The sequence below is a fragment of the Magallana gigas genome, chromosome 1 (assembly GCF_963853765.1).
Source record: "Magallana gigas chromosome 1, xbMagGiga1.1, whole genome shotgun sequence".
NCBI lineage: Eukaryota > Metazoa > Mollusca > Bivalvia > Ostreida > Ostreidae > Magallana > Magallana gigas.
The window spans coordinates 13,056,415-13,068,858 of NC_088853.1; the positions used below are offsets into that span (position 1 = coordinate 13,056,415).

At 30.5% G+C, this 12,444-nt stretch overlaps 1 protein-coding gene across 1 annotated transcript; it reads left to right on the plus strand.

Moving 5' to 3' along the window:
• Positions 1-279: 279 nt before the first annotated feature.
• LOC105319954 (multiple epidermal growth factor-like domains protein 10) lies at positions 280-12,409 on the plus strand. The gene is made up of 13 exons (XM_066083440.1): positions 280-412; positions 3,298-3,531; positions 3,652-3,888; positions 4,848-4,988; positions 7,158-7,295; positions 7,620-7,757; positions 8,119-8,256; positions 8,470-8,610; positions 8,739-8,876; positions 9,111-9,248; positions 9,768-9,882; positions 10,712-10,788; positions 11,101-12,409. Exons 1-13 carry the CDS (start codon positions 346-348, stop codon positions 11,130-11,132), a joined length of 1,734 nt encoding a protein of 577 aa, XP_065939512.1. The 5' UTR covers positions 280-345; the 3' UTR covers positions 11,133-12,409.
• Positions 12,410-12,444: the final 35 nt, after the last annotated feature.

Below are 12,444 nucleotides of genomic sequence, written 5' to 3' on the forward strand. Positions count from 1 at the left end.
TATCGTGCACGCTTAATAAAATAAGTTTACATCAAATAATCTGATTTTTTTTGTTTTGTTTGTTTTTTATTTAGTTGTTAGAATGTGCATCAATAGAAAAATTCATACCGCCATTAATAAATGATTTATATCTCACAAAAATATACACTCTTGAATAAAGTGATGGTATAAAATGCACTTTGAACTCTCCATTTAAAGCAGGCATGGCTTTATCTTATTTACACGCATAAGGATTTTACACAGTTAATATACTGAAAGGTACACGGAAGTATATTGCATTTTACAACGACGCATTTTTGGTTCCTGTAGACACGGACGAAGGACATTCAATAAGGACAATCAAACATGGATGAAAAGAAACTATGTCTTCACGTTCTTCTTCTGCTGAATGTTTTGGCGGTATCTTGTTATTGTAAGTACATGTATGTAGTAATATTCTAATGTAATCATTATAAAGTCTATTATAAAACGCCCTACATTACTACATGTATATATAGAGTTTAAAGGTAGACAATATTGATATATTTTTAGTAATGTACTTTTGGTTTGCAATGAATATTATTTTGTGAAATAAAATGTCTACATAGGAGAGAAAAAAAGAAGAATATAAACAAACCTGCTAGAAAAATTTCTCTAAATCTGCTTGTGTTAAAATACTATTCCGTTTGTCTGGAGCTGGTAAGTGCATATTTTGCAATTAACTACGGTCGTTGCATTAAAATATTTTTATCGATTGAACCTCGCAGTGTAGCAGTACTTGCTATATAAAGGTAAATTATCGTATATAAAGATTGATAGTGTTAAAACAATGTCATTATATTCTTTGTATTCACTAAACTTAAAGCGTCAATAAGTTTCCAGAATTGATGTTCTTTAAATCAAAACAGTTTAATATAACGCAGACGTTTAATTGTTGTGAGTAAGAATGGTAATGCATATTTGAACTTAAAGGGGAAGGAAAGTCAAAAACATAATTTCTTTATTTTAATAAAGTGGTGTAAATTATTACATGTGGTCATGCTGTTTTGAAAATAAAATACGTAATTAAGCTTTAATGAACGTTTGAAGTCGGAGAAATCGTATTTACTGGAGGCTGACATGATGTAGAACTCTTTTGTATTAAAAACCAAAAAAATTAATTATTTTGACGTCACACCATCTATTCCGGTTTGGTTTACATATACAAATGAATGTACACAGTGCTCTGACTATAATTACCGCTGGTTTATGCCTTTCTGTTACCTAAATAATCGACTAAACAAAATTGTTGTTTGAGTTCACACGTCAATCTAAAGAATAAATACATGTATCATTGTATGCATAAATATATGCATTTTCATACGTAAATGACAGCTGTTAATCTGCTATCAATGAAAGTTGAAAACGACCTCGATTAAATTTTTTATTCAAAGTCAAGTTCTTCGCTAACTGAATAAATGTTATAATTGTAATCGGGATCTTTGAGGTCGGAATTACCATGTCGAAATAACGACGGCAGACAATTTCCACATTTACGCGGAGATTTCTCCGACACTAACCTCCGCTTTTAGATTTCAACGAACATGCTCCATTTTACGTTAGTTTGTAGTTTGCAAAGGTAAAAGAACGGTCTCAAATCAATATTGTTTCAAATTTTCCAGAACTTGTCATTTAGAGCGAATATACTGATGTTATGTTGATAAGACAAACCGGAATAGATGTTGTGACGTCATAGATTAAAGTTCAATGGCAGCCCCCATGGCGGCGGAAAATTTAAATTAAGCGATCGATTTTATTGATTTATTCATTGTTCCGGGGTTTTTATTGAAAATAAATACGATTTACAATCATAGTAGATGATAATTAATTGATTTATTGTACAACATATTTTCATTTTCCTTCCCCTTTAAGAATTGCACAATAATTAAGTAAAAGAGACACAAACAGCGTTTACAAAATTGGCTTGTCAGAATATACACCTGTCTGTCTGTAGTTACTGAAATTATGCGTTTTTTCTCCCTTTATAAAATCACCTATGACACATGATGATAATATTAAAAAGGTGAAAATTGTTTAAATTATAAAATATAAGTTAAATATACCTAAGTCTATGCAGAGCATCTCATAGAAATGATTCTCTAGATTAAAAATGTACATTTGTATTTTAAACAATTTACTGACAGGTGATTGGATTATTTATTACTTTAAAAAAGGCAGCTTATTTGGATGTATATTGGGATATAATTGAGTTGGTTCGTGATAAATTCCTCCATAATGGCTTTGTGGAAGATTTGATCACGTACCGACCTATATCCCGACATAAATCCAAAAATAATGCCTAATTTCTTATGTTTACATTTGTAGCAAATTATGGCAAAAATAAAATGCTGCAGATTTTTTTTTGAATATTGGCCTAGATAGCCGCTTCAATGAACATGTTTCTATAATATTAAAATGAAAAAATAAAGAGTTATTCAATCGTACTTTGAAAAAAAAGAAGTTTAAAATTCGGCGGAATATTACTACTTCTGCTGAAGATAAAGTTACAGAGTGGTTGGAAATTTGAAAATAAAACGATAAAAAAAAACCTTTTCAATGACGCTTTGTTACGATGTCGACCCGTAAGCAGGATCTTATGTGACAACCATTGTTTCTGTTATCTTTTCCGATTTTTTCCCGATTGCGACAAAGAGCACACGGCGGGTGTGACTGGTCAGCGGAGGATGCTAATTCATTCTGGGCACCTGATCCTACCTCTGTCTATTTGGAGGTCCGGGTTGCTCTGCTTTGGATTTGTATTTCGTTTAATGGATTTTTGAGATTGTTCGCAGTTTGTTATTGACATTTTTTCATAGTAAAAAAAAATGAAGGAATACAATTTATACTACATATAATAGATATGTTATAACGGAGCTTATTATTAATGTTGCTTAAAGTGGTTTTTTTTATAATACTTTATGAACACTTCCGTGTGTATATATAGAAGTAGTGACCCACAAATTTAATGCGCTACTGTGACTATTTGACTAAGCCTGGTGTTATGCAGAAATAGCAACGATTTTCTCAAAAAAGTGTTTTAGAAGGAAACACCCTAGCAATTGTATAAATAAAAAAATAGATATAAAATTGAGTTGATTACAATACCTGTTTCCGTACCTTTTACGTTATAAGCACAACCGTTTGGCGTATTATTCTTCTTTTCATTAATAGAGGCAATAGTAGAGTGATACAGATGTATCCAAAAGAAAATATTGACTTAACAATGATAACTATCTAAACAAATGGTTAATGAAAGAGAAAATATGTTTATCACCACAGTGCAGTTTGTCGTTCCTGGTACAACAGAGGCTGACAGTAGTCCCATTCATGTTTCTCAATTTCCATCCGGACCATACCCTTACTCGCCGAATAGAACCGTGGATGGAAACTTCAGTCAAAACATTAGAGCCTGTTTACATACTGCTACATCAAATGTCACAGAGGCGTGGCTACGTATAGACCTACAAACTGCTCAAAGTATTAAGTCTGTGAAATTCTGGTACAGGAATGACAGTAAGTATATATTCTGGAAAATTTAAACACAATTTTTCGTTCATATTTTAGTGTATTTCAAACAATGGAAATCATGTGTTTTATTCTTTTAAAAATAGTTAAACATTGTGTCATTGACAGGAAATAGTAAACAAGAAAGTACGGAACGTCTGCGGGGTTACAGTATCCGTGTATCCAATTCATCAGACGTATCACCTGGTTCAACAGATGTGTGCTTCACAGATGATATGTCCCACACATTACCAACTATCATTCAGGAGGACTGCAAGAAAACAACAAGATATGTATGGTTCTACCAGCCGCATGTAAGAGATGCTAAAGTTCCAATTTTGGAAATATGTGAGGTGCAGATTTTCGGTAGGTTTACTGATGAGTTGCTGCTATCATATTCTCTAATCGTTATATCTATACTACTTTGTTAAATAATAGACTCCAATTTTTTGTCTTTAATACCAATGATTCGAAAGAGTACTGCCTTTTGTAATAGATATTTTAAACATCATTGGTACTTGAAGATGACCCATCTGTTTTTATTTTTTCGCAATAAGGCTTTGCTTATTAGTGATCAGCGATAATTCCACAAAGTATTCCGGTCATATTTTTTCGGATTTTACAATCTTGCGCATTAAAGTCACGCAAAATCCCGAGAAGCGCTTTAGTTTATGTTTCCACAGTATCACATTTGCATGGATAAACTCAGAAACGATAATTAAAATACATTGGATATTTACTGTATATTCTGTTCATAAAAGAAAATACAGGAAATAACTCTAACACAGTGCATTTTCTATGAAAAAATCCGAAGAGTTGCGAATGTCATCATGGTGTGTAAATTTGAAGGAAGTAAACACGTTGGCAAAAAAGTGTTGAATTCTTAAATAATATGAATAAAAGCTTAAGATGAAAGGTATTTACAGCCTCAAAATGGTTTCTTATGAATAATTTGACCGTTATTTTCAATGCAACTTCTTTAATTTTCTAAAAAATCAGTTCGCAGCGATACTGCAATTTTCTGCTACGGGTATACATGTTTCTTTATGGGAGGCATTTTAACTATGGTGATGACCTGTCCCGAGACACAGTTGAATTATTCTAACTAAGCAGAGTGTAGTGAAATTAATAGCACATTGTAGGCTTAAAGTTTGGTTATGTAAATGTCAACAATACGGTTTGTCAATGTATCGATCTACTTCGTAAATGTCCGATATTATATGCAAAGTCAACCCGTGCACGAAAGGGTCTAATTCTAGTTGTTTACTACATTGTAGTTGGGAAATGGAATTTTTTGTCAAAATTGATTTATCTGTAATTTTAAGGTTGTGAGACAGGAACTTACGACGTCAGCTGTTCTAAAACATGTAGTCATTGTAAGAATAACGAAACTTGTGATATTGAAACTGGAGAATGTGATGGTAAAGGGTGTGCGCTTCCTGGATTTAAATCGCCAATGTGTATTGGTAAGTTATTGAAACAACATACCATAATGGGTGTCCATTATTGATTATCCCCTATATAAAATAGTCTTAACTCTTGTTCAAATTTCAAAACTTCTTTTGGAAATTATATATTTTCTGAAGCATGTTGTAAGCTAAATTGCATTATTTTTTTCTTTGTTGAATTTTTTTCCCATTGCCTTTTTACCAGAATAAATATCATTTTCCATACTTGAAACTACAAGGTGTTAAATTAGTCATACAACTAATACTTCAGATGCATATAACTGGGTTAACTTTGAAAATATTTACCACATTAAACGAGGATGACTTTCTTTCACGATTTAACAGAAAAAAAACTGTTAAACGGTGACCAATTTTTGCGATCCAGATGTCGACAATCTTAATAAATGATGTACAAAGACATTTCGAAACTGGCTCATGTTGAGAACTATTAGCGTTGACAAGGATCGCGCCCAAGAAAAAATGATAAATTACAACATATCAATGAAAAAATAATCCTTTTGGATAAATGTAATCAATACATTTTAGAAAACAAACACACGCCACAGAGGATTTGCACTTAAAAGTAAGACTAATAATTATTTATTTTTATGATAATTTTTCTTTACATTTGAGACGAACATAGGCACATAATCCTATAAAGCCATCGTATGGTGTAATACATAGTTGATATTCCTCATATTTCTAAACCTTCTGTCATGTCTTTTAAATACCGACCGGCAAAATCCTGATGTCCGGTTTCCAAGGGGTATTAAAAAAATAAAGAGGGAGCTGAGACTTTTTGAATCAGCCGGTATTAAGAGTGTGTTGATTTTAAGATCAATTCTATGTACATGTAAGAATCAATAATTTATATAAGGGTCTGGCCACGCATAGTAACTATATTTTTTTATATTTCATACGTGGACACACATACATATGTAGGTGTAAAATGAAACTGATACATGTAGTTGGGTGATGGGGTAGCCGTTGGAATGGTAACCGAAGCGAAAGATGGAAAAATAGCTTACCTACTTAAAAGCCATATTCGAAGGTTTTGCCCACTAATGATAACTACCAAAGGTATTAAACGATCTTTGTTCTATTGTCAGTTCTTTTTTCATAGAAAAAAAAACTACTGGAGAAACCAACACTTTTGAAACACAGACATGGAGCTTAGGAATTTTTAAAATAGGTCATTTGTATTTTTTTATAAGCTGAAATGGTAAATTATTTATTTTTTATAACCTTATCAATGTCCATACAATATATATTCTATTTATGAAAATTGACACCCGTTGCTATGGCAACAAGAAACAGAAAAAAACTGGTCAATTGAAGATGATTTAGATATGCTGTGGTTTCTGATTTTAGAAATTTTTAGTAATTGCTTTCGTCGGAACTTGTAGAAATACGCATACGTTTTTATTGTTAACCACAAAAAACCATGTAATTCAAAACAGAAGTGTTGTTGTTCAGGAAGTTAAAGTTGCATAGAAAATCACACAGAAAATCTTACTTTTTGAAATATTTTTTTAGCAAATGCCAGAATAATTTTAGTTGCTTTCAAGTTGAGGATATACTTAACATTTTCTAAACCGTAATAAAAGTTATCCATACTTTTTATGCTATTCAATTATGCCTCAAAATATTAGAATATAACTTATTTTTTAGCTTGTCAATGCAGCAACGGTTTCAATTTTTATTTATAAATTCTTAAATGCACAGACATAATAGTGCATACCAAAAAGATCAAGATTTGCAGTTTTAATTCAAATTGAATGAAAAAAAACATTTTTCTGTAGTACAACGGAAACACTTTAAATATATGTGTTTCTCCATAAATGTGTTTCTTTTTCTTGAAAAAATGATTATATTGTTTAATAGTATATTCCATCCTAGAGGCCCCAAGTTGTGCACATTACTTACAATATGTTCTCAAATAAGCATTGAAATGACATTTTTACATCTTTACCATCTGTTACGGGCAACGGGACCATATAGCAACAAATTAATGGTGTTAACCTTTTTTTACTCATCAAAGTCTACCAAATTGTAAAGTATGAGGAAAATCTGTGACTAGGTATGGCCACCGAATTTTGATTCTTACGTATAATTAATCTTAAGAGGTAGTGGTATTGAGACGTTTCACTGTATATGTTAACGTGGTGTGATTTATTTTTTCTATAGAATGCATCTCTGGATTGTACGGTAATGAGTGTAACTTTAACTGTAGTCAGTTCTGTCACGATCAGTTATGTTATCAAACTACAGGAGAATGTGTGAACGGTTGTGAAGATGGATACATTGGAGGTCTTTGCAAAACACGTAATATACCAGCCGTAATCATGTATATTAAGATCTTTTGAATGTACAATGTGTAATCAATGCATTTTATTTATATTCAAATAACAACACCATTGATTGTTTTTGTCGATGTATTTTCATGATGAGTATGATTCAGTTACCATTGTGTGATAGTGAGATTAAAATAGTTTGAACAATTCAAAAAAATCAAAATATTGCATATTTTGCGAGATCAAGTAAACGCGTTGTTTTGGTGTTGAAAAACCATTTTGTTTTGTTCTGTTTTGAGACGCTTCAAACATTTTTTTAAATTAATTACTAAAATTTGATAACAATTTTATTTAGGGTGTCCAAATGGCTATTTTGGAAGAAAGTGTCTAGACACTTGTGGAAAATGTCTAGATGACAAAACATGTGACAACATTAATGGAACTTGTATGGACGGGTGCTATGAGGGATTAAAAGGAGATACATGCAAAACAGGTAACTGTTTGAATACAAAATTCGAGTTTGATGATAATTAACATAATATAATAAAATAAATGACTGTCAATGAATATGATTTGCATCATATATTCGAAGACGATATACCTTTTTAATACTTTGAAAAGTGATAAATATAATGAATATGATTTTATCTAAAACAAAAAAAAAAAAAAAATTAAAAAGAATAAATAAAAAAGGTTTTGGTGGAAATTGCTTTCATCACATACACTTAATATTAATCATTTTTTATGTAATGCATATCCTGTTTGAAAAAAAAAGAAAAAAAAAAGAAAGACATTTTGTTATTAAATAATATATCTAAATACATTTAGATCAGTTTAGTTTTGTGTAATTTTAGCATGTAGTCCTGGTGAATATGGGCGGAACTGTCATTTCCGATGCAGTGATCATTGTCACAATAATGAAGTTTGTAATTCCTTTTTTGGAAATTGTAGCAAATGTGCAAATGGATTTCAGAATAGCAAATGTGATGAACGTAAGTTTTATTTTTATATTTATTGTATTTTGCAATTTCTGTCAGAAATTTGATTGGTAAGAAAATGAATATAACTTCCTGTATATAAATATCTGCAAGACAAATCAAGAAACAATAAATCTGTGTTTGTCAATCTCTGTTTTCCTTTGTCTGTTAACATGTTTATTTCTTTGTGTGTTTTTTTTATTGTTTTGTTTTGTTTTGCCTTTTAAGAATGCGATGATGGGAATTATGGAGAAAGCTGTTTGTTTCAATGTGGACACTGTTTGGATGATATCACCTGTAACAACATTAATGGCACCTGTCCCAGTGGATGTATGTCAGGATGGCAGAACACAGATAAGTGTGATAAACGTACGCCAATGCTTAGATATGATCCTTTGTCAAATATTCATCTCATTTAGCGTTCATCGGATTGGTAGAATTTCATCAACGTTTTACAATAATTCACGAACGTTTAACTTTATCTTTTAAATGTTCAGCATGCGCAAAGGGTACTTTTGGAGTAGGATGCATGCATACATGCAGTGAAAACTGTTTGAATAATGAAACCTGTGATAAAAGTGACGGGGGATGCAGAAAATGTGCTCCTGGATGGATAGGTCATGTCTGTAATAAAGGTAAGAACATATATAAAATAAAGCTGGATTTTAAAGGCGTATTTATCTTATTCACAATAACTTGATATTGATTTTCATTATTACAAGAGGGAAATTCGCAATAAATTCCTGCATATCTATTTTAAAATCATGTTTGAAGAAGAAATATATGTATATTTGCTTTATATGAATTTTATACACCATTAACAATGAGTGTGCTACTAAGTAACTTCTTTTCTTTGCAAATAACCAAAGCTTGTGATATTGGCTGGTTTGGTTTAAACTGTCAGCATGTGTGTGGACACTGTTTCAAGGCTGAACACTGTTTTCCTACCAACGGAAGCTGTTTTGGAGGGTGTATGGAAGGGTACAGAGGAGAAATGTGCTCAGAGAGTAAGGGTCTTGCATTTTGAACGTTCTATATGTTAAAACCAATCACTATTAAGTTGTAAAATTGTATAATTTACCACTGCTTTTATTACAACAGTAAGTAATTTTATAAGAAAGAAAATATTTCGTTTATGCATATACAGTTTCAACTACATTTATAAGGCAACAAGATATATCAAATCAAATGCTTCTACGTGTATATCTTTGTAATCCTGCTTCAAAATCTTATCTAGATTATGGTGCAGTCCACAAAAGCTGTAATTCTGTGTTCACTTATCATACGTAAATACTATTATTTCAGTTTCTCTAAACACAAATAATTCCATTGTCAATAAATTTGATTGTTCAAATTCATTCGTGGGCGTTCACATATGACACATTGTCGTCAATTGGGATTCTTCTCGCCACGTGTTTAATAGTCTACAAAATGAACGACTGATTAAGTTTAAAATTATCGAATTAGATTCAGAGTCAAATTTAAAAGATCGAACTGTTTTTGAGATATATTTCTTAAAATTTTAGGTGTATTAAGATCGACACAGAATTCAGACACACCCTATATTGCAGTGATCGCTGTTCTTGTAGTCGTCATCGTCGTCCTGGTAGCCGTTCTAGCAGTCGGTGTTGTGGTCTTAAGGTACATGCCAATAATCGAAAGTCTAAATCCGTATTTTACATGCTTTTATATAAATTATTTACTTATCAGTTCACAATGATTATATGTTTTTTTTTAAATTATATACATCATCAGTCTAAAAGGCAGTCGCTGTTATGGATTTAAGATACATACTATATATTGTGAAGCAATATTTTACATGCTGAGCCATGTAACAATATTCTAACCATGCACATTTCCTAGTAGTTTGCTCTATCACAGCGTTCCGAACAAATATAAATGGTCTCAATTATTATTCATTCTTTTTTATATTTTTGTATGATTTTATACTCTCGACCTAATATACAAAAAAATCTTACCTGAATGTAGTGTCAGCCTGTCAAAGACGGATATGATGTATTTGTTCTAATGGGATATCATTGAATTTCAAATTCTTTCAAAAGATGGTCAATGTATGATTCGTAGAATCTATTAACTAAATTATCGATCTTTTGTAATCATTTTGCACTATTTCATAATCGAGACAAGTGACACATTTCAAACGTAATATGCGTAAAAAAATTCTATAGATAAATTCGATAAAAAAAATGTGTATCTTATAGGATAAAATTTATTTAAATAAAAGTGTGGTTTTGCAAAATGTTTTACGGATTATTTCATTACTTCATTTGCGCTAAGACTTACTAAAAATAAATCTACAAAAGTTTTTTGTCTAAGCAGAACTTCTTATTGACATGTGCATTTCATATATAACTGGTTTAAATTCTGATATTTACTAGAGATGACTGATTCCACTGTATTATTGTTCATTCGTTAAGTTTTATAAAATGTAATTTTTCATTCATTCCAGGAATACTCGTAAGAAATTAGTAACAAACAGTCGAATAAACGAAGCCGAAATGTATGATTTACCAAACGCAAAGATAGGTAAGAAACAGTTAAATGATTTATTCTAACAGTCATTCCCTTACCTTTCACCGCATTAAGGTAACAACCTTTACCTAATTACACTATGGATAATAACTAGTAAATGAGGCATCTGATTGATAGAACATAATTTAATTTTTAATTCAGCAACACAAATAGATAGAGGAATAATAAACAAATAAAACTATAAAATGGTATTCGTTTTAATTCATTATATTTTTGGTATTTTTCATTAAGACACACATTAAAATTGCTGACAATAAAATGTTCTGCGTTACTATTCACAGTATATGTTTCCATTTTTTGTTTCAGAAAACAGCCTGTATGATGTAATCTCCAACTAATAAACCTAACAACTTAAACAAATATTAATATAATTATATTATAATCCAAATCTGAACATCTTCAGAATAAGGAGTGGAAATTTACATTCAAGCTATTCATAAGGAGGACAGAAATCAGAAGTCAACTAAAAATATTTTCAACAGTGTTATGAATCGATACCTTTTATAATTGACAATAATTTATACTAGTATATCATATTTTAAGACATTTAAGGAAGGAGTCTTCTCGTTATCAAACATACTTCTTATAATAAGAAATTCATGAAATTTTGACACAGTCAAACGGATCATATTACCAAATGATTCTATCAGTTTAATTAAATTTGACCTTTTTGTTTTCGCATAAAGGTCAGGTCAAGGTCACTACCTTTTTCCTCAACGTAAAGGATGATAAAAAATAAGTGTAGCTCTTTAAAGTTATGTAGACATTTGTTTAAGATTTGAAGATTCTATTCTTCAATGAAATGATAGAATATCAGAATGTCCGTCAGCTTATACTACTAAATTAAAATAAATATTTATACTAAAATTGATATTGCTTAGCCCGCATTTCCTCTAATTTTCTTAAATTTTGAAGAAATTTTGATTATTTTTTATGCTTCCAATGATAAAATATTTCTGATTTTTATATATTATAAAGACTTAATATAAAAATATAAATTGAGAAAAAAGCTAATATATTGACCATTTATTAAGAGCGAAAACTGATTTTAGTGATTTTTTCACAAAAATCAATGTATAGAATGGGCGCTTTAAAAAGCTTATAAATATATAACTTGATAGGCAAATCATATTTAAAAAACAAATTCTGAAAACCAAGTATCATATCATTAGTTCACATTATAAAAAAATTCAACATTGATGTTATTGTTTTAAAAATGCGAAAACATCTGCGAAAATTTATCTGCAGCAATTCTGAGTTGCAAAACATGTGATATTTTCCTACGCCAATATTCCGCCAAAAATATAGTCCTTGTTAGATTCTAAACTTTGATTACTTTTTCTATGCCAAGTTGAATGATATTAGAAAAAAAAGAAAATATACTATTTTAATTTCCTTTCACCTTGATTTAATGACCAATTAATCAAATTTACGTTTGACAGGTCAAAAACCAGAAAAGACTCCATTCTTAAAGTATCAAGAGTGGGGATTTTGTATGAAAACGATTGATTGGGAGGATATAAATCAATCGCAATTGTTTTTCAAAGTATTATGAATTGATACGTCTTACATAAGCATTGACAATAAAGTACATATATGTGTTTGTATTATAAAACATTATATCATTTACCATAAAAAATTAAGCTACCC

Excerpts from the sequence above, each read along its gene's own strand:
- LOC105319954 (XM_066083440.1), top strand. The coding sequence starts at position 346 with ATGGATGAAAAGAAACTATGTCTTCACGTTCTTCTTCTGCTGAATGTT. Across the intron at positions 413-3,297 it reads TTTGGCGGTATCTTGTTATT|TGCAGTTTGTCGTTCCTGGT; the intron begins GTAAGTACATGT and ends TTATCACCACAG. Across the intron at positions 7,758-8,118 it reads AGGAGATACATGCAAAACAG|CATGTAGTCCTGGTGAATAT; the intron begins GTAACTGTTTGA and ends GTGTAATTTTAG.